Source organism: Cydia strobilella, chromosome 21, assembly GCF_947568885.1.
Source record: "Cydia strobilella chromosome 21, ilCydStro3.1, whole genome shotgun sequence".
Lineage (NCBI taxonomy): Eukaryota > Metazoa > Arthropoda > Insecta > Lepidoptera > Tortricidae > Cydia > Cydia strobilella.
Window position 1 is genome coordinate 10011528 of NC_086061.1, and position 21451 is coordinate 10032978.

The following is a 21451-nucleotide window of genomic DNA, read 5'->3' on the forward strand; positions in this document are numbered from 1 at the left end:
ACTTGCTCCCTCTAACGCATAAATGCGTCCCTTGGACTGGCCTACGCTAGGCCATCGTGTAGAGGAGCCCTAATAAATAATATATTTATGAATCAACAGCCGGCCTGTTTAGTTTTGGAGGCGGACGGACGGCTTACCATATTGGGTGGGAGGATGAATAACTTGAGTGAATCAGCAATGCGATGAGTAGGTATCCCGCGCCTATTTCTTGAAATGATATATCTACAAGCTCAAAGGATTTCAGAGTAATAAAATTTTATAGGTTTAATATGACATCTATCTGGCTAAATAAATTGTTGTAAATATCACTGAACCATGTCGATAATCTAATTCCTAGCCTAGACTTGTATGCTTCCTTCGCCAGCCCTAAAATTATGAGTTTTCCTTACAAGATTACAACGGAATCTAAGAATAATAAAAAGATTGGAAACCCTTGACCCTAGGTACATTTTTGTACATGTATACTTAAATTACTTACTAGGTACAAGGAATAGGTAGGTAATAAACTCAAATGATATTGTATGAAGCCAAGTATTATATAAAATTAGCAAGCCACATCGATATGAAATTTTGAAAATGCAATCCAGATGACAGAGCAATATTCTGGTTATGTTGTACGGGTTGTACCTTCGATCTGATGTGATTATGGAGCCAGGAGTAGTGGAACTGTCATTTTTTTAATTTTAGCTTGTTAATCTTAGTATATAGGTACTGTAAGAGTGAAGTATCGATGTATCTAGATAGATAATATTATGTCTGATAATATTAACGGTTAATCCTCAAGCAATTAAACTTAGTAATGCGGGCCGGCTAGCTATTGTACCAGTTACGTGATACATGGCCTGTCAGACTTCCGTTATATAGCCAAGGAAGTGGGATCCGATGCCACATGCAAATGCATTCGATATACATACCAGGGGCCCATTTCTCGTACGATATTAGTCTAATATTATTAGTGTGTTGTCATGACAACCCATACAATTTGACAGTTCGTTGACTAATCATATTATTCTAATATCGGTCGAGAAATGGGCCCCAGACGATCGGCCAGCAGTTTTACTTGTACCCTAGATTTAACTGGACAACTGGCACTCTCTTTTACATTTTTTTAATAAACATTTATTTACATACAAGATATATACAGTGGTACTACGTAAACGAAATTAATAACTAGCTTAAATCTAAAATAGGCCCTTGAGGCATTGTACCAAGGATGCTGGCGGCATTTCCCCGCTGTATCCAGGGACCAGCCCGCTATCCCTTATCGGGGTTTTATAAGGGTATTGCATAAGGCTTCACTCACCATACCCTTTGCCAGACGAAACCCTTTGTTTTGCTTTTAAAAACCCTTATATAAAGCTACCACATTTGAGTAATCGGTAGCCCAAATACCCTTACAAAACCCTTATCATCCGCTCACCAACACCTTGCATATTGCTTATAAGGGTTAGCCTTATAAAGGGCTTCCCTTTTAGCATATAAGCGTGCTAATTTAAGTCGTCTACCTTGTTCATAAAGCACACATTACTTCAGATCCGAGCGATCGTCGGCGGCGACGGCGGCGTTCTTTGACTAGGCACGTATTTTCTTTCCTTTTCATACACTACCTTAGATATATACCAATCCTGTCTCTTTCACGCAAAGGGAAACCTTTATAAAAAGCGCTTAAAGATAAGGGTAACCCTTATTAAGAGCTAGCCTTATTTTTGGTTAGCTTTTCGGTAAGGGTTAGTCAAAGGTAAGGGTATGAATGGGTTTGCAGTTCAAAAGGGAAAGTCTTTCAATGTGTTAGCCGTGTTTAAGTGTCGCCCATTGAAAGGGTTTTATCGCGGAAAGGGTTGCCCGGTCCCTGGCTGTATCGCAATGCTGATACGTTGTGCGAGAAAGCCGCCAGCTCTTCGGTCACCAGTTACGTCAACCAGACGCTTCGCGATTTCTGCAAACAACTTATGCGCGCTGGGACCCCATGGACCTAGAGTTTCAACTCCAAATGGAACGAAATGATACTCTCTACCGAGGCTCTTATATTTATTACGTTTTAAATAGAAAATTAGGGACTTGAGATGGCTGGCGTGGCGTGGCGAAAAATATCTTGGAAGTGTTAAGGGTCTCCGGCAAGCTCGGTTCTCCATACTCCATACAAACGGAGTTCCGCTAGATTGCTCTGAAATTTTGTACTTACAATAAGATAAGGTATATCTATGTCTATAATTAGTTTATGTAGTTTCAGATAACATAGTTAAAAATACAACGAATTTATGTTTTTCATACAAAACTTGTTTTTGCTCTATTTCGTTTGTTATATAAACTGTAGCTATATAAACTAATTTCAGACCTAGATATACCTCATGTCATTGTATGTGCAGTTTCATTACAATCCAACACGTAGTTTTAAAATGAGAGCGGAACTACGTCTGTATGGGAAGGTGCAATTCGGCCGATCTTGCCACAGGGGCCAAAAAATTTACAGTTCGGTACAACTGACAGGCCAATATCGTCCGGCGGACTGATAGTCAGTGGGCCCCTTTATATCGGTATTTATCTACATGTGACACGTACAGGTATCATTTATCAAGCGGATGTACCTATATCCGTATCAGTTATCTGTATAAACTTGAGAAGTATGATTTGTCCTTGCTATCTAGGTATTTTATTCAGCTAAGGAATTAAAGTTTAGAGCGCACCGGTTGCGTATGTGGAGATGTGCACGTGCACCAAAATGTTGTAGCTGTGCACGTAACGCAAGCAGTGTGCCGTGTCTCACAAGGATCTGTATAATTAATGATTACAATGCGCACTACGCACACGCAGCCAGTGTGCACAGGCCTTAATAGTAAACAAAAACTACGAATTAGCCAATGGATGGGTTATCTATCATTATAGCAAACTGCAAAATGATATAAACTATGATGTGGTCTCGACTAAACTGATTAAATCTACAAATCTAAATTATTGGTATCAGAATTTATGTTAAATTGTTAAAGAATTTTGTATCTAGTTTAAATAAAACGATGTAAATAAATTCAATGTATTTTATTATTCACCAGTTGGAATAGAATAATTAAAATTTGATCGACTTCGAAAAATTGTACCACAATTAGCTTTTTAGTAAAAAAGCCAATAAAAATCACACTGGTTAAAAAAACAAAGAATTAATTAACTTAGGTAATAGGTATTAAAAACTCAAGTTCAGCCTTATCAAAAAGATCTTTTCCTTTCGTGTCGCGTATTCAGCACCATACGATGGTTTGGAAGGGGCCACGTCATTTCGGAATCTGTTTATTCGTTAATAAACATTAGAGAGAGCCGCCCTTCGGCAAGGAAAACAACCGGGAATGTAACCGCTTATTCATGCATCGCAACATCAATGTTGTACTCCCTAGTGGGGAACTAAATGTCAAAAATATTGTAAAAAAAGTACTCGGTAAAAATACTATCGAAGCAAAAAAATGCAGCCATCACGCGACGCGGTACGCGGGAGACGGGACTGGGGTAGTGTGAGTAGAGGACGAGGGGAAGAGGAGGACGCTTAGTTATCCTCGATCTCCTGCTCTTGCTCCTCATCGAACTCGGCGTCCTCGTCGGCGGTGGCCTCCTGGTACTGCTGGTACTCCGACACCAAGTCGTTCATGTTGCTCTCGGCCTCGGTGAACTCCATCTCGTCCATGCCCTCGCCGGTGTACCAATGCAAGAAAGCCTTGCGCCTGAACATAGCCGTGAACTGCTCCGAGATGCGCTTGAACAGCTCCTGGATGGCGGTGGAGTTGCCGATGAAGGTGGCGGCCATCTTGAGACCGCGGGGCGGGATGTCGCACACGGCGGTCTTCACGTTGTTGGGGATCCATTCCACGAAGTAGGACGAGTTCTTGTTCTGGATGTTGAGCATCTGCTCGTCGACTTCCTTCATGGACATGCGACCGCGGAAGATGGCGGCCACGGTGAGGTAGCGCCCGTGGCGCGGGTCGCACGCCGCCATCATGTTCTTGGCGTCGAACATCTGTTGAGTCAGCTCGGGCACGGTCAGCGCGCGGTACTGCTGGCTGCCGCGGGACGTGAGCGGCGCGAACCCGGGCATGAAGAAGTGCAGACGCGGGAAGGGTACCATGTTCACGGCCAGTTTGCGAAGGTCGGCGTTCAGTTGACCGGGGAACCGCAGACACGTGGTGACGCCGGACATGGTGAGCGACACGAGATGGTTGAGGTCGCCGTACGTGGGGGTGGACAGTTTGAGCGTGCGGAAGCAGATGTCGTAAAGAGCCTCGTTATCGATGCAGTAGGTTTCGTCTGTGTTTTCGACTAGCTGGTGGACTGAGAGTGTGGCATTGTAAGGTTCTACTACTGTATCTGACACCTTAGGCGAAGGTACAACTGAGTATGTGTTCATTATTCTGTCGGGGTACTCTTCTCTGATTTTTGAAATGAGGAGTGTGCCCATACCGGATCCGGTGCCGCCGCCGAGCGAGTGTGTGAGCTGGAAACCTTGGAGGCAGTCGCAGGATTCTGATTCTTTTCTTACGACGTCTAGGACTGAATCTACGAGCTCGGCGCCCTCAGTGTAGTGACCCTTGGCCCAGTTGTTGCCGGCGCCAGACTGTCCGAACACGAAGTTGTCGGGGCGGAAGATCTGTCCGAAAGGTCCAGAGCGGACGGAGTCCATGGTGCCGGGCTCCAAGTCCACCAGGATGGCGCGGGGCACGTACTTGCCGCCGGAGGCCTCATTGTAGTAAACGTTGATGCGCTCCAACTGCAGGTCCGAGTCGCCATGGTAGGCGCCAGTGGGGTCGATGCCGTGCTCGTCTGAGATGATCTCCCAGAACTGTAACAAAAGAAACAAAAGATCAAAAAACGTTCGAGTGTCAAACAACACACGTGTTTTCTTTCCCAAAAATTAAGTAGAGAATACCGCAGACTGGTACGGTGCGTGTGGGCTCGGATGAGTCACCGGTCGCCTAGGCAACTAAGCTCGAAACAAACGAATAACCTGTCCCCATTAGCATATTTCCGAGGGCGTAATACTTTGCGTAACATTATCGATCCTACAGATGCATTACATTAGCCGTATAAGGCTGAATGTAAACGGTATGAATCAGTAGTTGCGCAAATTGCTGCAAAAAACTGGCCATAAGTGAGATGACCGCCCACTTTCGTGGCTTTATGTAACGGCACCATATAAGCGGAGAGCGCGGGGCAAGTTTCTTATTTGGGAGCTTCGCCTTGTCAGTCTGTCAAGCTGTAAATCAGAGGGCGCCGGGTCGCGGCGCCGGCTCCGCTCAGTGGGACGAAATAAGCATAACTCTCCATAATGCACTGTACAATACTCTCACATTAACATGAAATTGCACGCAGATGTTATCTCTCGCCTTTCTACTCGACCGTGAGCGCGAGTGCTGCTTGTGATAAGATCAGCATTATTAATAAAGAGTATGATCGATCAGATAGTGAGGAATGATTTGTTTCGTCGTGCAGGCGCAAAACAAATAGGACTATTGTTCATTCAATATACCGAATTGTATTGTTATATTGATGATACATCAAATTAGGAATGAAAGAATGTGCTAATTTAGGGACAATTTAATGAATATGTAACAGATATAGTTTCTTAACATAGCAAAGAATAACGGGTTATTGTTTTCTAAGTACTTCCTGTTGATTTAACTCAAATATCACACATGTTCGAAGTATTTACTAAAAATACACGTATTCTTAAGGCAAACATGTGATATCGTATCGATCTGGCACCACGCCAAATGTGCTGGAAAAATACTTTTTCCGAGATACTGGAGTTTGTCAAGCGAGTTGGACGATAGTCAAGTTTTTATGCCTTTTGCCAACACTCATTTTAATAAAAAAAACCGGCCAAGTGCGAGTCGGACTCGAGCATAAAGGGTTCCGTACCATTACGCCAAAAACGGCAAAAAAATCACGTGGAGCCCTACTTAAATATTTATTTTATTCCGTTTTTAGTATTTGTTATAGCGGCAACAGAAATACATCTATGAAAATTTAAACTGTCTAGCTCTCACGGTTTATGAGATACAGCCTGGTGACAGACGGATATACAGACAGACAGCGGAGTCTTAGTATAGGGTCCCGTTTTTACCCTTTAGGTACGGCCCTAAAAAGTGACTTATTGCAGCTAGATTAATGGCAAAACTTTGCAGTCTGGCTGCCAGTCAATTACTGGTACCTATTTTACTTGTATTAAATATATTTGGCAATTTTGAGGTTTTTTTGTTACCAATGAATAATATCGAGAATAATACCTACCTAGCCGAGAACTTGAGATGTTGATATGCTTTAAGTTTTTTTAATATTAATATTGTACCACTAATATATTAACAACAAAAACTAGTCAAATATTTATTTTTAATCATGGTTTATTCAGTACCTTACTGTCAGCACCTACATACATGCTTTCAATGGTACCTATACAAGAAACACCCAGTCAAGTCCCCACAAGGAAAGCTTTCACTAACAAGTAGAAACTTGTGTCGAGAACGACACGAAGTTAGCCAATAAAGCTAAATGTTCCTACTAGTAAACTCACTGTAAAACTTTTCTCTAATGTACTTGCTCATTGTGTGTTGTCAGTATATAGGGATGTACCGACTAGTCGGGAAAGCAGACTATCCGGCCACATTTGTAGTCGGCGATTAGTCGGCCACTTATTAGGTACAGAAAAATAGCAAATAAACGAAATTAACAGCAAATATTGTCCTAATGTTTAATACTCAGTTTACTCAAATTAATAAATTTTTGAGCACAGTTAGGCAAGTTACACTATTGTGCATTTCATTTATTAAAACAAATGTACAAAAATAGCGCGCGAAAAGCTAAAGCGACGCAAGGAGCAAAATAAATGTTTTTCAAAGCATCCGAACTTAGACAAAGCTGCTGCAGTGACTATCCGAATGCAAAATTTGAAGAGAAAATTATTTATGGATTTGGCTGACTAGCCGACTAGTCGGCCGACTAATCAGCCATCCGAGCGCCGATTAGTCGGCCAAATCAATAGTCGGTACATCACTAGTTGTAAGTACTTTTCTCTAGTGGACTAGCTATTGTTTTCCACTCGAGCAAACTAATTGGCTATACTTTTATCCAATTAAGGCGGAGATTAAACTAGATTTGGTACGTGTAGGCGTGACGTGCCTGGTTAAGGTAGGAACGTGACTTGCTTACTTAATCCATATGTGACGTTTTCAACCAAAAGGTACCACATTGTCGCTTGTCGATAAGGTTGATTTTAAATTACTTAATGCTATATGGAAATAAGTGCCTTATTGACAACCGACAATAAGTACCCTTTTGATTAAGAATAGCACATATAATAATACTATTGTCCGTGACCTAGCCTGCGCTGCCTGCGTAGATTTATGATTTCCATGAAAAAAAAAAACTAGCCTGTTCTTCCCCAGTACCTTCTCACCATCTGTGACGTTTTCAACCAAAAGGTACCACATTGACGCTTGTTGATAAGGTTGATTTCTAATTGAAGCTATATGGAAATAGCGCCTTACTGACAAGCGACAATAAGTACCCTTTTGGTCAAAAATGGCCTATCTCCATACCAATTTTCATCTATATCGGTTTTGCTAGAGCAGCCATTTCAAGGTGGGCTCCGCGGACCCCTAGGGCTCCGCCAAGCCGGTGGGGCTCAAATCAATAACCAGCTCTTATATCTCTGATCCACAGTTGACGAATGATTTTTTTTAATTTGGGACTCCGTCAAATATTTTGCTTTCCAAAAGGGTTCCGTCGCCAAAAAAGTTTGAGAACCGCTGAGCGGTAAGTATGACGAGGCAATAGAGTTACTTTTGACATTATAATAGGTATTACATAGTAGGAATAAAAGTGCGAAAGAGACTGTTTCCCAGATAAACTCCTACCGATTTTGATGAAATTTGGCATGTGGAAAAAGCCCTTAACCTTCTGGACGCCAATGACATATATATATCGGCACCGCAGGTCAAACGCCAAAGACGGATTAATGCGTCACAGACCACAGAATAACATAGACCTACGTGCATGTGCATAAAGTTCAATTTCCGTTTTGACACTTCGGTGACGTGGCGTCCGAGTGACAGCTTTTGTGTTTGACGCGCCGTCGAAAAGGTTAAAATGAACTGGCAGTCTGGCAATTATCTTCTTTATATTTGGAAATTCTTTACAGAGGGAGAGACAATAGATAAAGATAATAAGATGCCCTGGGGCCTCCAGACCTCTAAATCCGGCCCTGCAGACAACCCTTCTCTGTATAAAGTTGATTAGCTACCTAAAAACATGTAATTTTCCTACCATGTCTCCCTAGAAAGAAGTTTATGGTAATTCAAACGTCGCATTACACTTTGGAGAATGTATCATCACGTATCATTAAAGTAGTGATAATCAAACTTTTTGTTCACAGAATGACACGATATCATATCAATGAAGTAGGTAGGTGCCTAAACGTGCCGCTCCTAACAACGGAGCAGTTTTTATACTTCTTAAAAGCCTGTCTCAACCAAAATTTCAAAGTACAGTTACACCAGCTTCTAGGTATCTTAACTATCGCTATTTTGGCCATTGCACCCATAAAATGGAACCTTTGTTTGTCGTAAACTGTTTCCGCGCTATTTTAACACGCGGAAGTTCATCGACCCCTGCACGAGAATTCAGTTCGTTAGCTCTTCCTTATTTTAACTACGGAATTATGCAAATATCGTTAATTGGTTATATTTTTGCGCTAAAAATTGGTGCGGCACTTGGTAAGCAATTGTCAGCACTTTCATAATACGGATAGTACCTAATAATTACATATCAATTGATGTAAGTATATAATTATTTTCAAGTGTAAGTTTAGGTAAGGACTTTAGATAAAAAGCCAGAGAAATGAAAAAAAAAACCGACCAAGTGAGGGGTTTCGTACCATTACGTAAAAAAATCACGTTATTGTATGGGAGCCCCGATTAAATTTTTATTTTATTCTGTTTTTAGTATTTTTTGTTGTAGCGGCAACAGAGATACATCATCTGTGAAAATTTCAACTAGCTATCACGTTTCATGAGATACAGCCTGGTGAGCCTGGTGACAGACAGACGGACAGTGTAGTCTTAGCAAAGATAGATATAACTCCGTAATGGATGGATGGATCTAAGGAAAAAACGTGCCTCGAAAATCACGAAAATTTGATTCTCGATCAGGGGGCGCCACTAGTTTTGGCCTACTCTCGTATAGAGGGCGTTGACGGTTTCGTTTGTTATTTATAATTTTAACACATATCAGTGAAAGAACATGGGTCAAAATCATATAAAAATAATTAATACAAATAAAAAAAACATTTATCCATATTTAAATACATTTTAACGTATTTTTATAAATCTTCATTTTTAGTTTTAAAGTATATCGATAGATGGCAGTGAATTTACAGCGGTTACAAAATTTACTATGACAGTACCGCTCTATCATATATATATCCTCTTTGGTCTTAGTAATAGGGTCCCGTTTTTAGGTTTTTACGCTTTAAGTAGTTATTATGAAAACTTAGATTACCTAACCAATAACTAGCAACTATGTACCAACTAAAATAAAATACCTACCTAAACAATAGAAAAAAAAACTTAATTTCTAATAGGTACCAAGAATAATAACTGAAATTAAACACCATGCCTATTGCCTACCGCATCTGCTGTAACGGTTTTTTCTCTGAGTACAATTAAAATTCGAACGTTACGATCGGCGGCCTGTGATTGGTCGTCCCTTATCTACGGGACGCCTAAATAACCTTGAGTGGGGTTCATAACAAGCGCGTGCCCTTTTAACGAATTTTTCTAGGCGGGAAACGGGGATTAAGGACTTAAGATACGTTCTAAATTTAAATGAATTAAATAGGTACCTATTACAGTACAATAAATTATTGAAAGTTATCTTTAGAGCGCGTTAACAATTTCACGCACTATCAAGATAAAGAACTTTTGATGTACGCGAAACAAACGTTTGAGACATGCACTTTGATAAGATACCTAGATACCGAAAAACCGGCCGGTCACGTAAGCGAAAATTCTCGGAAATTGATCTCTGAATCAGAATGGCGAAGCGAGACACGTGGAAGAAAGGCCTAGTCACCCGAGTCACCGGTCCGCTACTTTGTGACCGATCGATAGAGGTGTGGTAGGTAAGATTACAAATACAAAATCAGACGAAAATCACGCAAAGTAGATTTCCAAAGTGCACAAAACGTGGCATTTATAGACATTAAAAGGCTAAGATATAATTAACAAAGAAATTATTACTCGTGCAACGGCCACACCCACTTTTATGAGAGAAATATTTTTTTTATAATTAATTTCCAACAATTACGACATAGTTCACATAATTAACGCCCCAGCAGCCGACAAGAATGATGTCATTTTCTCTTGTGGCCAATTTCACGTACCGGTCACAAAATGCCGGCCGGAGGTTCGAAATCCGAACGAGTTTTATCCGTTAATCGTAACAAAAGAATGAGTGTTAAAGTATTTACCTTAGCGCCGATCTGGTTGCCGCACTGTCCAGCTTGAATGTGCACGATTTCCCTCATTTTGTTGAATGTGAACTATTAAATTACTTAACACTATAATTTTCTTTTGCTCCGCACGCACCACGTACTTTTGTGGTAGCTAGTTGAAGAATACGCCGAAATTCGTTTCGCGCAAGCAATGTAGCGGAGCGGTGGTCGCTAGTGATGCGAAGCCACGATTCAGTATCGATAAAAAATGACGCATTGCGACACACCTACACAGGTTTTATTTACGTTGATTGTTTACTATTGAGGTTTTTACTATTACGATTGTTTTACTATTGAGTGTTCCACTAACACTAAACTATTAAAGTTTTAAAAATAATTTATTGTAAACTTTTTATATTTTATTTTAAAATTACATTTTACAATAAAAAGCTGTTTTAAAAATATACGCTAAAATAATAAAGGGCCAGTCGACGAGGTGTAATCTGTGCCATTACCATTAGGTGCCTTGTCAAAATGTCAATAAAGTCGTGAAAAGGTATGAAGTGACACAGAAAATGAATTCCTTGACCGTAAATTAATTTGGTATAACATGTTTGCTTTGTAGAACTAGAACTAGGCCCTTAGAGTACAGTATATAAAGAATACATATTCGTATTTAAAGTTTAGGTTTTGTAGGTGAATATTGGATTAGAATTAGACTCGGGTACTTCTTTGGAAAGTATAGGTAGTAGGTAAATTCAGTTTCTAGTAAGTAATATTTTGTACCATTCTTCAATTCATAAATTTATCTTTCTAGAGTCTATCTAAAAGCTAACTCTTCACCGCGTTTGGTAGCACGGAGTGTGCAAGTGTTATTTTTAACGTCATAATTTCATAGAAATTTAACGTTTATGATAACACTTCTATACTATACGCTTTGCTATCAAACACGGTGCAGAGTTAGCTTAGACTGATTCCAGTAATTTATTTTATCTTGTTGTAATTTATGTAACAATCCGACACAATTTAAAACATAGGCACAAAATAGCGCGTTGAACAAAAACCACGTAACTAATGTACGTATTTCGGTTTATTTTCCATGGTTTTCCTTTACTATATTATGTACGAAATACTAAATACTTAATTTTTAGTATTTCTATAATGTGTACAATGTTTGTTATGAAATCATAAGCATTAATAAAATTAATAGGTTACATCCCTCTTTCCTTAAGATATTTTTCTTTGTTTTTTTTTTATGTATATGTAAATACAGGTAAAATATTATTCTGCTATGTGACTTTATAAGTAGTCGATAACAATTTGTCTCCTATGCGCAATATCGACATCGATAGAGGTTCGCAAAACGCATGGCGATCAACTCTAATCTGACGAGCTCTTTTCCTATTGGTGGAGCGGGTAACGCTATCGGCCATTTTGCGCTCAAGCTAGCCAACATTACGAGCCAAATCAATGTTTCTTTTTAGTCCTTTTTATTTTCTAATTTAATATCATTGCAGTATTGTATTACTGTAATGTAAACTACATAATTTTACACTAAAGTAAAGTAAAATTTATATTGTAGTTTCTATTTTATCGTTGTTGTTCACAGTTTTTTGTCACAGGTGTTTAATTTATTATGTTGGTATACTTGGTATACGGTAACCGGCTGCCGGCCGGCCTACATACGTAGTATAGCTATACTATGGCACAGAAACAGATAGATTAATTTTTAACGACTGTCGATGTAGGTACCTATATGTATAAAAGGGGCCCCCCTACACGTGTATGCGTGTACGCTTCAGCTTCACCCTGCGTTTTTAGGGTTCCGTACCCAAAGAGTAAAAACGAGACCCTATTACTAAGACTCCGCTGTCCGTCTGCCCGTCTGTCCGTCTGTCCGTCCGTCTGTCCGTCTGTCTGTCACCAGGCTGTATCTCATAAACCGTGATAGCTAGACAGTTGAAATTTTCACAGATGATGTATTTCTGTTTCCGCTATAACAACAAATACTAAAAACAGAATAATATAAATATTTAAATGGGGCTCCCATACAACAAACGTGATTTTTTTTGCTGTTTTTTTTTCGTAATGGTACGGAACCCTTCGTGCGCGAGTCCGACTCGCACTTGGCCGGTTTTTATTTTACCCTGCAAACTATCAAAAGCGGGTGAAGACAGCAATGCAGTATTTTAAACAAACGAAAAAGTAATGATTATTCGGAATTCGGAAGTTGAGCACTATTTTTTTCCGCTTGTTGAATGTTATATTAGACTATACTATACAATACAATATATAAACCAAAACCCAATCATGAATAAAAATAATTGTCCTCAATTCGCACATAGGCACCTACCTACACAAGTTACACAACACAACATCCCGTTTTCCCTAGGGAGTTATGAAGTTTATAGTATTATAATTAACTGTTCTTTGTGCTTATACTTCGCATACTTTATTTTTGAATCGCAAGTGTGATGAAAAACATTGTGTGTAACTCGGCGTAATAATATTGCAAACGAGAGTATATAGTCAGATCGCGACGGCCCCATGTTCTCCCATACAATAAACGTAAACCCTTCGTGCGCGAGTCAGACTGGCACTTGGCCGGTTTTACCCTTTGGGTACGGAACCCTAAAAAAGAATTACTCAAATTTGATTCGGGCTGTGAATATTGAATACATACATAAAGGCGGTTAAAAATCGAGTAGTGATAAAATACACAAATAATTAGGTATAAGTATCTAATTTATGAAAAATGGATCCGACTCATTTTCCTATTTGCCGTTTCCCGTTTTATTAGCCAGCTAATTAGAAGCCTAGGCCGTTCATTAAACGCTAAAACACAATTTCATGCCTGGGCCGAAAGTTAATTGAACTAAGCATAAAGAATCACTCAACATTTAATTTTTTACCGATTTCCAAAAGGAGGAGGTTATTAAACTATAGCCGGTCAAACAACTTTGTCAGTAGAAAAAGGCGCGAAATTCAATTTTTATATAGGACGATAACCCTTCGCGCCTACATTTTTTAAATTTGGCGCTTTTTCTTCTGACGGTAATGACTTTACAGACTATACATATAAACTAGGCGTATGCTAGGCGTACTGAATGTCAGCCAAAATGTCAGCCCTTTGAAAATGACTGACCAAGACTAAGCCAAGTGATTCAAATTTAGTTCAGATTGTTTCCACTGCAGCGCTAGTAGTCATCAAAACAAATATGGCGTCAAGACTGTCAAGAGCCCAACCCGTGAATGTTATTTTTAGCACTTGTGTGCAATTTTAAGTGAAATTAACGCGTGGTATTGTCAAAATAATATGAAAACATGGAAGTGCCAAATAATACCACGACTTCTGCAAGCTTTTGCGAAAAGTTTGAGTCTGAATTGACTGAATACGAACAAAAACACCAAGGTTGGTCTGTTGTTATTTTGTTATTATTTAGTAACATGCATATTATTGTACTGTTTTTCGCGTTGTTGTGTTGTGATAATCTAGTGTTACTTCTTTTTAGGGGCTCAAAAAAAACCGTGGACTGCCGAAAAAGTTTTGGAGGTTATGAACAATATCCGTAAAGCTAGGGTGACCGTGAGTTCCAATCAACCCAGGACGTCTATGGACTATTACTGGTTATCAAAGTATGACATAATGAAAATAGAGAATAAAGAGTATTTAATATTTAAACGGAAAACTCTAAATGATCCTACCATACGTATTGTACCAAGAAACGAATACTTTAACATACTAGAAGAAGTCCATATATCTTGCGGCCATGGCGGCCGAGACAAAATGACACAAGCTATAAAATCAAAATTTTATATACCAAAAAAAGCAGTAGAAATATTCGTTTCTCATTGTCCTACATGCGAAACAAAAAAACAGCTCAGGAAAGGGATTGTGTCTCAAGATTTTAATATCAGTGGGCAGGTGGATGTAATTGAGTTCCAATCTTGTCATGACGCCGACGGCGAGTATAAGTGTATGCAAAGTGCTATTTCAACGTATGATACTCTGCAAGACGAATACGTAAGTCTTACTGAATATTTCTAAGATTATAGCATAAATGAGCCGATTTTTTTTTGTTGTCGATTTTTTTAATCAAATTTCGGTAAAATTTAGTGAATAGATATTAGAGATAGTTCCCTAGGTTAGGGTTGCCATCCGTCCGGGTTTCCCCGGGTTTGTCCTAGTTTAGAAGGCATCCGGGGAGCGGGCTTCATTTGTAGTCCGGGTTTAAAAGTTTAAAGTCTTTGGCCGCCCAATCTGTTGACATGTCCGGGTTCTGGGCTCTAAAATCCGGGGTTTTCACGCGTCTTGTCCTGGTTACCAAGTTTTAGATATGGCAACCCTACCCTAGGTTCCCTATTGTAAGTAAGTAAGTAAACACTTTATTGTACGAAAAAGAAAGGAATCAAGGTTACATCAGATAAAAGTAGTACAAAGGCGAACTTATCCCTTAGAGGGATCTCTTCCAGTTAGCCAGAAAGCAGTGTTGCAGAAAGTTTTTTGACATTTTTGTACTGCATAATGTTACTTGGCAGATTATATTACTTGGCAGAAAACCCGAACCTAACCCACGGCATATAGCTGCCGTTTCCATACAAATAATACGCAATTTGCGAACTTCAATTTTCGCGGTTATAGCCCTGAGCTTTAGGCTTAATAAAAGTAACATTCTATAGAAACAAGCCTCAGCTTGATTTCATCCTTTTACCTCCCCTATACGATATTTTCAGAAAATTAAGCTCTAGTGTGTCTTTCAGACCGACGCTGATACGAGTTCAGGAATCTCACCAGATCGGCGGCCGTCGTCCACCAGCAACACACCCAACCGAGCCTCTGACGACATCCCAGAATCGGACGACGCGGACGCCCCAGTGCCGTTCACTACACATCCACACAAGCGACAAGCGGCCAATCGCAAACGCAAGCTAAGTGAAAAAACAAAAGTCTCTTCTACGCACGAGGCGTTTGGTCACTATATTGCGGACAAGTTACAAAATCTGCCGCATAAGCAAAGAATATTTGCAGAGAAATTAATAAATGACTCGATTTTTGAGGCGGAGCTGGGGAATTTGAGTAGAGATTGTTATGTTTATGTGCCGGCACGGATAAAGACGTCAGGTTCGGAGTGATCGTCGGTTAACATTTGTTTCTTACATATGTTGAATGTTGTTAAAACTGGCTCTGGGAGCTATAGACCTCGCGATAAGTTTAAAAATGTAAAAATAAAAAATACTTTGTTATCACAGTGAACTTAAAATGGTCTTAAACACCATAAACCCTCATGGCACTTAAGTTCTTTTAGTCGTTTTCCCTGGGACCGGATACCGGTATTTTTTGTATGGGAACGAAAACGGTATTTTTTGTATAGGAACGAAAACAGTATTATTTCGTTCTTAGTTAATTATTTCATTTCTTATAGGGCAATCTAAGAATACGGAGTCGTTACGTAAAAACACAAGTGAGTCCTACATTTTGAGTTTAAAATAATACGAAATATATGTGGTTATTTCGAAGTTTTTGCCAAAAACCGGTACCGATCCCTGTGTTTTCCACCATTTTGAACGTTGAAAAAAAAAACAAAAAAAATTTACTTATCTATGGAACGTGCACACAAAATTTCACGAGCATTGGTTGAGCTATTCTGTTGAGGAGAACATCCAGACAGGCGCCATCATAGCTTACCCCCTTTCTCTAGTTTTGTTGAGATTTTGGTTATAGGGCTGGCATCCAGGCCATGAAAAAAAAAACAAGAATTTGACACAAATCTAGGGATTGACAGGGCAAGCTATGCTGGCGCCATCTGTAAAATACGTCGACCGGCCAACCTCATTCAAACATAATAAGGTAATACAAATGGTGCCTAAAATAACATGTACATATTATAATTTTAATGAACATTCTAAAAATGTAGTTCCTAATATTTAATGTATATTAAAAAACATAAATGTGAAATGAGAGCCAAGTTCAATATTAAGAATATGTGTCCTTGTTGACTCACCAACAAAAGAATTGAGATCTATTTCAATATTTTTTCCTATATGTGTAATATTTCATTGTTATTTGTTGTTTTAAATTATTTCTATAGCATGACATTGTCATATATTTATTTTAGACTTTTTAGGGTTCCGTACCCAAAGGGTAAAAACCGGCCAAGTGCGAGTCGGACTCGCGCACGAAGGGTTCCGTACCATTACGGAAAAAAAACAGCAAAAAAATCACGTTTGTTGTATGGGAGCCCCATTTAAATATTTATATTATTCTGTTTTTAGTATTTGTTGTTATAGTATATATGGACAACAGAAATACATCATCTGTGAAAATTTCAACTGTCTAGCTATCACGGTTCATGAGATACAGTCTGGTGACAGCGGAGTCTTAGTAATAGGGTCCCGTTTTTACCCTTTGGGTACGGAACCCTAAAAACGGGACCCTATTACTATGACTCTCCTGTCCGTCTGTCTGTCACCATCTCATGAACCGCGATAGCTAGACAGTTGAAATTTTCACAGATGATGTATTTCTGTTGCCGCTATAACAACAAATACTATTAGTACGGAACCCTCGGTACGCGAGTCCGACTCGCACTTGGCCGGTTTTTTTAACATCCGCCTATTATGTATATTTAATTATTTATACATTTATAGTATTTATCAAACTCGACGGGTCATCTCAATATAATTTACTACCTAAAAACGCAAAATCTCGCAAAATTGTATTGAGATGACATGTGTTACCGTACCCATCTTGTAAAAAACACGAAACACTAGCTGATCTGATTGTGACGCACTTTATGTAACATAGTATAATTTATAATCGGTACTGACTTTCGTATAATAAATTATGTATTTGTATTAAAAATGTTACCTAATATAGTACTTATTTCATTTGTCGTCTATATAGCATAGCCAAATCTTTACGAAACAATTAAATTCACAACCATTCTAAACAAAAAGTATTTTTAAGTAGATTTTCGGCGGATTTTTTAGGGCTCTAGAAAGAGAGGACATCCACTAGCCAGGTGGCAGGACGAAATTGTTGCCACTGCAGGCCAGAAATGGCAAAGTGTAGCACTAGATAAAGCCAAATGGAAACAGCTGGAGGAGGCTTTTACCCAGAAGGGGTCTACAGCAGAAAAATAAAATAAAATCTTAAAATATATGTATCAAATTCATGTAATAATTCTCTGTAGAATAATGAGAAGCTCTAATAATAATAATAATAAAGTAGATTTTTATTATTATTAGTATTTTTCAAACAGCTTGGGTACGGTGACAGCTGTCATCTCCATATAATTTATATACTTAAACTGCAAAATCTCGCAAAATTGTATTAAAATGACATCTGACTACGTACCCAAGCTGTATGAAAAATACTATTCTCAGAGGTTTTAGCAGTTTTGAATTTGGAACTTTCTATAATTTCCATTATAGTTCAAAATTCGATTTAATTTTGTCTTTTAAAAGGAACTCTGGACTTAGGAGGCTATAGGTAGGCACTTGGCAACGTTACTTAATTTAGGCATTTATATGGCACCATAATTTGTGACGTTTTCAATCAAAAGGTACCACATTGTCGCTTACCATACGGACGAAAATTGCTTGTAAATACGAAAAACCTAATCAGAGCGTCCTCATGGCAAGCTACAATGTACCTTTTGCTTGGCAACGACACATTTTACCATGTTAGAGTGTTTTCACATTGTCCATACCGATATCGGATGTAGGATCCTACAGCCCCGTAGTCAGGTCGCGGGGGCGCGCCCGGGCGCCATCTTTAGCGGTCACCCACACTACAACAAGCATTATGTCTACACATACGCAATTACGCACACAAACAAATATTATCGGTCTGTCAGCTGACGGGGAGCTCCGACATGGCTGAATTTATCGGAAGCGGAAGGAATTTATGGGGTTATTCTAAAAAGGATAGTGTACAGGTTTTTAAAGGGTCGGCAACGCGCATGTAATATCTCTGGTGTTCCAGGCGTCCATAGGCTACGGTGACTGCTTACCATCAGGCGGGCCGTATGCTTGTTTGCCACCGACGTGGTATTAAAAAAAGCGCCTTTCCGATATCGGAAGGCGCTTATGACAAAAACAGCTGCAGGAGAGTGCTATTGGCATTAAGTTCGCCTTTTCTGCGTTATTTACCGTTTTTAGGGTTCCGTATCCAAAGGGTAAAAACGGGACCCTATTACTAAGACTCACTGTCCGTCTGTCTGTCTGTCACCAGGCTGTATCTCATCAACCGTGATAGCTAGACAGCTGAAATTTTCACAGATGTATTTCTGTTGTCGCTATAACAACAAATACTAAAAAGTACGGAACCCTCGGTGGGCGAGTCCGATTCGCACTTGTCCGGTTTTTTTAGTAATAATGATTACTAATTCTAATCCAATTCCATACTAATATTATAAATGCGAAAGTGTGTCTGTCTGTCTGTTACCTCTTCACGCTTAAACCGCTGAACCGATTTAGTTGAAATTTGGTATAGAGATAGTTTGAATCCCGGGGAAGGACATAGGGTAGTTTTTATCACAGAAGTAATCATTTAAGTGGGTGAAACGAGGGGTGGAAGTTTGTATGGGCTGGGAAATCGATAAAAAGCAGATTGGATAAAAAATAAGCTACCCAAATAACTAAATCCACGCAGACGAAGTCGCGGGCGAAAAAACACATACATATATCTTACATTTTACTTCCTTCCGCCATCTTTGACATACTTATATACTACATTGTTCTCAGCGTGTGGGTGCCCCAACATTTTGCAAGTAGTCAAGGCTTAGAGAAGGCTCCGGCAACCTACATTCAGTTTACATATATTAATGTAGGCGTTCGAATAATTAGACTTACAGTACTCGTAAAATTGAGACCGATTTTGTTTCAAGATTTATTGGTACGATTTATGGCGGTGTTAAAACGTTGAACACACTTTCACACCTATTTACGGATGTAACGTTCTTGTGCGTTTTCGTATCGTAGGTATAGTATGAATTATCTCTCATGATTTTTTCGGAGCCAGAAGGCGAAAAATCTCCTTATTATGGTCTAATTTTTCTAAAGGAGCCCACTGACTATCAGTCCGCCGGACGATATCGGCCTGTCAGTTAGAACAAAAAATTGACAGTTCCGAACAATGGACAGGCCGATATCGTCCGGCGGACTGATAGTCAGTGGGCCCCTTAAGAGACGTTGATATTCGTAGACGTGGAATAAATAAATGTAGTTCTTGACTATATTATCTTTAATTTATAAGCTTCCGATACACGAATTATGACACTTTGCTCGATACAATTAATTCCCAAAGTAACCTCTAACTATAGGACTTTTAATCCAACTTTACTCGGTTATTTATTATGTGACACTATAAACAATCTTAACTTAAATAATAAGGGAGGGCAACTGTCCTAGGCCTCCACAAAAGAGGGGCCCCCACAATAGAGACTTAGGAAAAATAATTTGGGGCCAGGGGGCCTCCACTCCTTTGGTGCCCCGGGGCCTCCACAACTCTAAATCCGGCCCTGGGCTTTATGATGATGATACCAATACAAAACCATCTTTTCAGTAAGGTTTGAACTGACTGCATCATGCCGCAATGTATTGAAAATAAAAAGTTCGCATTTTCCGGGCGTGTCTGTTGATAGCACCTATTCTGCCGGTCAACACACTCGAGGCGCCGGCCGTCAGTCGATACCACTGCCCCGCCTTTTAAAACTAGGTATACGTATCTAGAGTCAGACCAAGACAAGTGCACCGATTTTATAGCACACGCAGTGCAAGTGTTATTTATAAGTAATTTCATAGAAGTTTGACGTTTGAAATAACACTTGCACTGCGTGTGCTATCAAAATCGTTGCAGACTTGTCTTGGTCTGACTCTAACCTACTCATAAAAGACTAGTAGGTAATAGGTAAGTAATAAGTAATAATTATACAGTATACTCTGGCAAGTCAACTTTGTCAGTAGCAAAAGGCGTGAAGTAGATTTGTATGTGTGATCTTTTGCGCCTACATTTTTCAAATTTGCCAATTTTTTCCACTTTTCGGGTTGCTAGCTATACACGGTGGCTAGACACGTGCAAAATACAAAATAGTGCATTCCCATTGCCAGGGAGGTTTTGTGATTATACTGAGCAACTTTTACTACGGGACAAACCACGAAATCGTAAAAAAAATTAGGCTGTTTCATACATTTTGGCTGGTCCATTTTCTATGGGAGGGTAAAAATTTTTTCTCGGTTTCGTGGTTGATGCCATAGTAAAAGCGGCTCAGTATAATCCCAAAACCTCCCTGGCAATGGGAATGCACTTATTTTTTAGCCACCGTGTATACTTAAACAATTCATTGTAAGAAACAAGGATAGGTACCTACATTTTCAAAGTACACTGTTTTCCGGTACCTACCAAGCTGTATACCTAATACATATATTTTAAAAAGCTGTTTTTGAATACTGATTCACCCGCAAAAACATTTACAGCTCAATCAATCTTAAGCAACATGACATTTCTTACGCAAATAACCAATTTAATGCTTGTACATTAAAATACCTAACGGTATCCAAAAATTAATTTTTAACAAGCAGAAACGTCTTCGATCGATGCTATTAAGCTAAAAATCCAAAAAATCAAATTGGCGATGGACGTTACAACAAAACGTACAGTCGCCATCAGATATATCGAAGCGGCCGAGATGCTCAAAAATATCTGAACACGCACCTAGCGCCTTGACAATAGAGGCGTGTTCAGATATTTGTGATGTGAGCACCTTGGCCGCTCCGATATATCTGATGGCGACTATACAATAAAATCTTACCTGGCAATGGCGGAAGTATGTTCATAGTTGAAGAAAATATGTAGATAGGTATAAGCAAGCGTTTTACTTCTCATCCTGGTTGTATATTTAAAAAGCTTAGTAATAAATTATTTATAATTGTTATGTATACAGCAATGGCGGCGCTAATGAAGTTAGGTTTGCGTACCTACTT

General features: G+C 39.3%; 2 protein-coding genes across 2 annotated transcripts; one reads left to right on the top strand and one right to left on the bottom strand.

Annotated features, from left to right (window-relative positions):
• Positions 1-3438: 3438 nt before the first annotated feature.
• Positions 3439-10666, bottom strand: LOC134751186 (tubulin beta-1 chain). Its single transcript, XM_063686561.1, has 2 exons — positions 10502-10666; positions 3439-4816 (listed from the first exon to the last, which is right to left on the bottom strand). Exons 1-2 carry the CDS (start codon positions 10556-10558, stop codon positions 3530-3532), a joined length of 1344 nt encoding a protein of 447 aa, XP_063542631.1. The 5' UTR covers positions 10559-10666; the 3' UTR covers positions 3439-3529.
• A 3004-nt stretch (positions 10667-13670) lies between these two features.
• On the top strand, positions 13671-17310 carry LOC134750895 (KRAB-A domain-containing protein 2-like). The gene is made up of 3 exons (XM_063686133.1): positions 13671-13877; positions 13978-14489; positions 15227-17310. Exons 1-3 carry the CDS (start codon positions 13790-13792, stop codon positions 15596-15598), a joined length of 972 nt encoding a protein of 323 aa, XP_063542203.1. The 5' UTR covers positions 13671-13789; the 3' UTR covers positions 15599-17310.
• The last annotated feature ends 4141 nt before the right edge of the window (positions 17311-21451 follow it).

Bases quoted from the DNA above. Each gene is read 5' to 3' on its own strand.
- LOC134751186 (XM_063686561.1), bottom strand. From the start codon at position 10,558: ATGAGGGAAATCGTGCACATTCAAGCTGGACAGTGCGGCAACCAGATC. The intron at 4,817-10,501 runs GTAAATACTTTA...CTTTTGTTACAG, and splicing joins GCAACCAGATCGGCGCTAAG to TTCTGGGAGATCATCTCAGA.
- LOC134750895 (XM_063686133.1), top strand. From the start codon at position 13,790: ATGGAAGTGCCAAATAATACCACGACTTCTGCAAGCTTTTGCGAAAAG. The intron at 13,878-13,977 runs GTTGGTCTGTTG...ACTTCTTTTTAG, and splicing joins ATACGAACAAAAACACCAAG to GGGCTCAAAAAAAACCGTGG. The intron at 14,490-15,226 runs GTAAGTCTTACT...TGTGTCTTTCAG, and splicing joins ATACTCTGCAAGACGAATAC to ACCGACGCTGATACGAGTTC.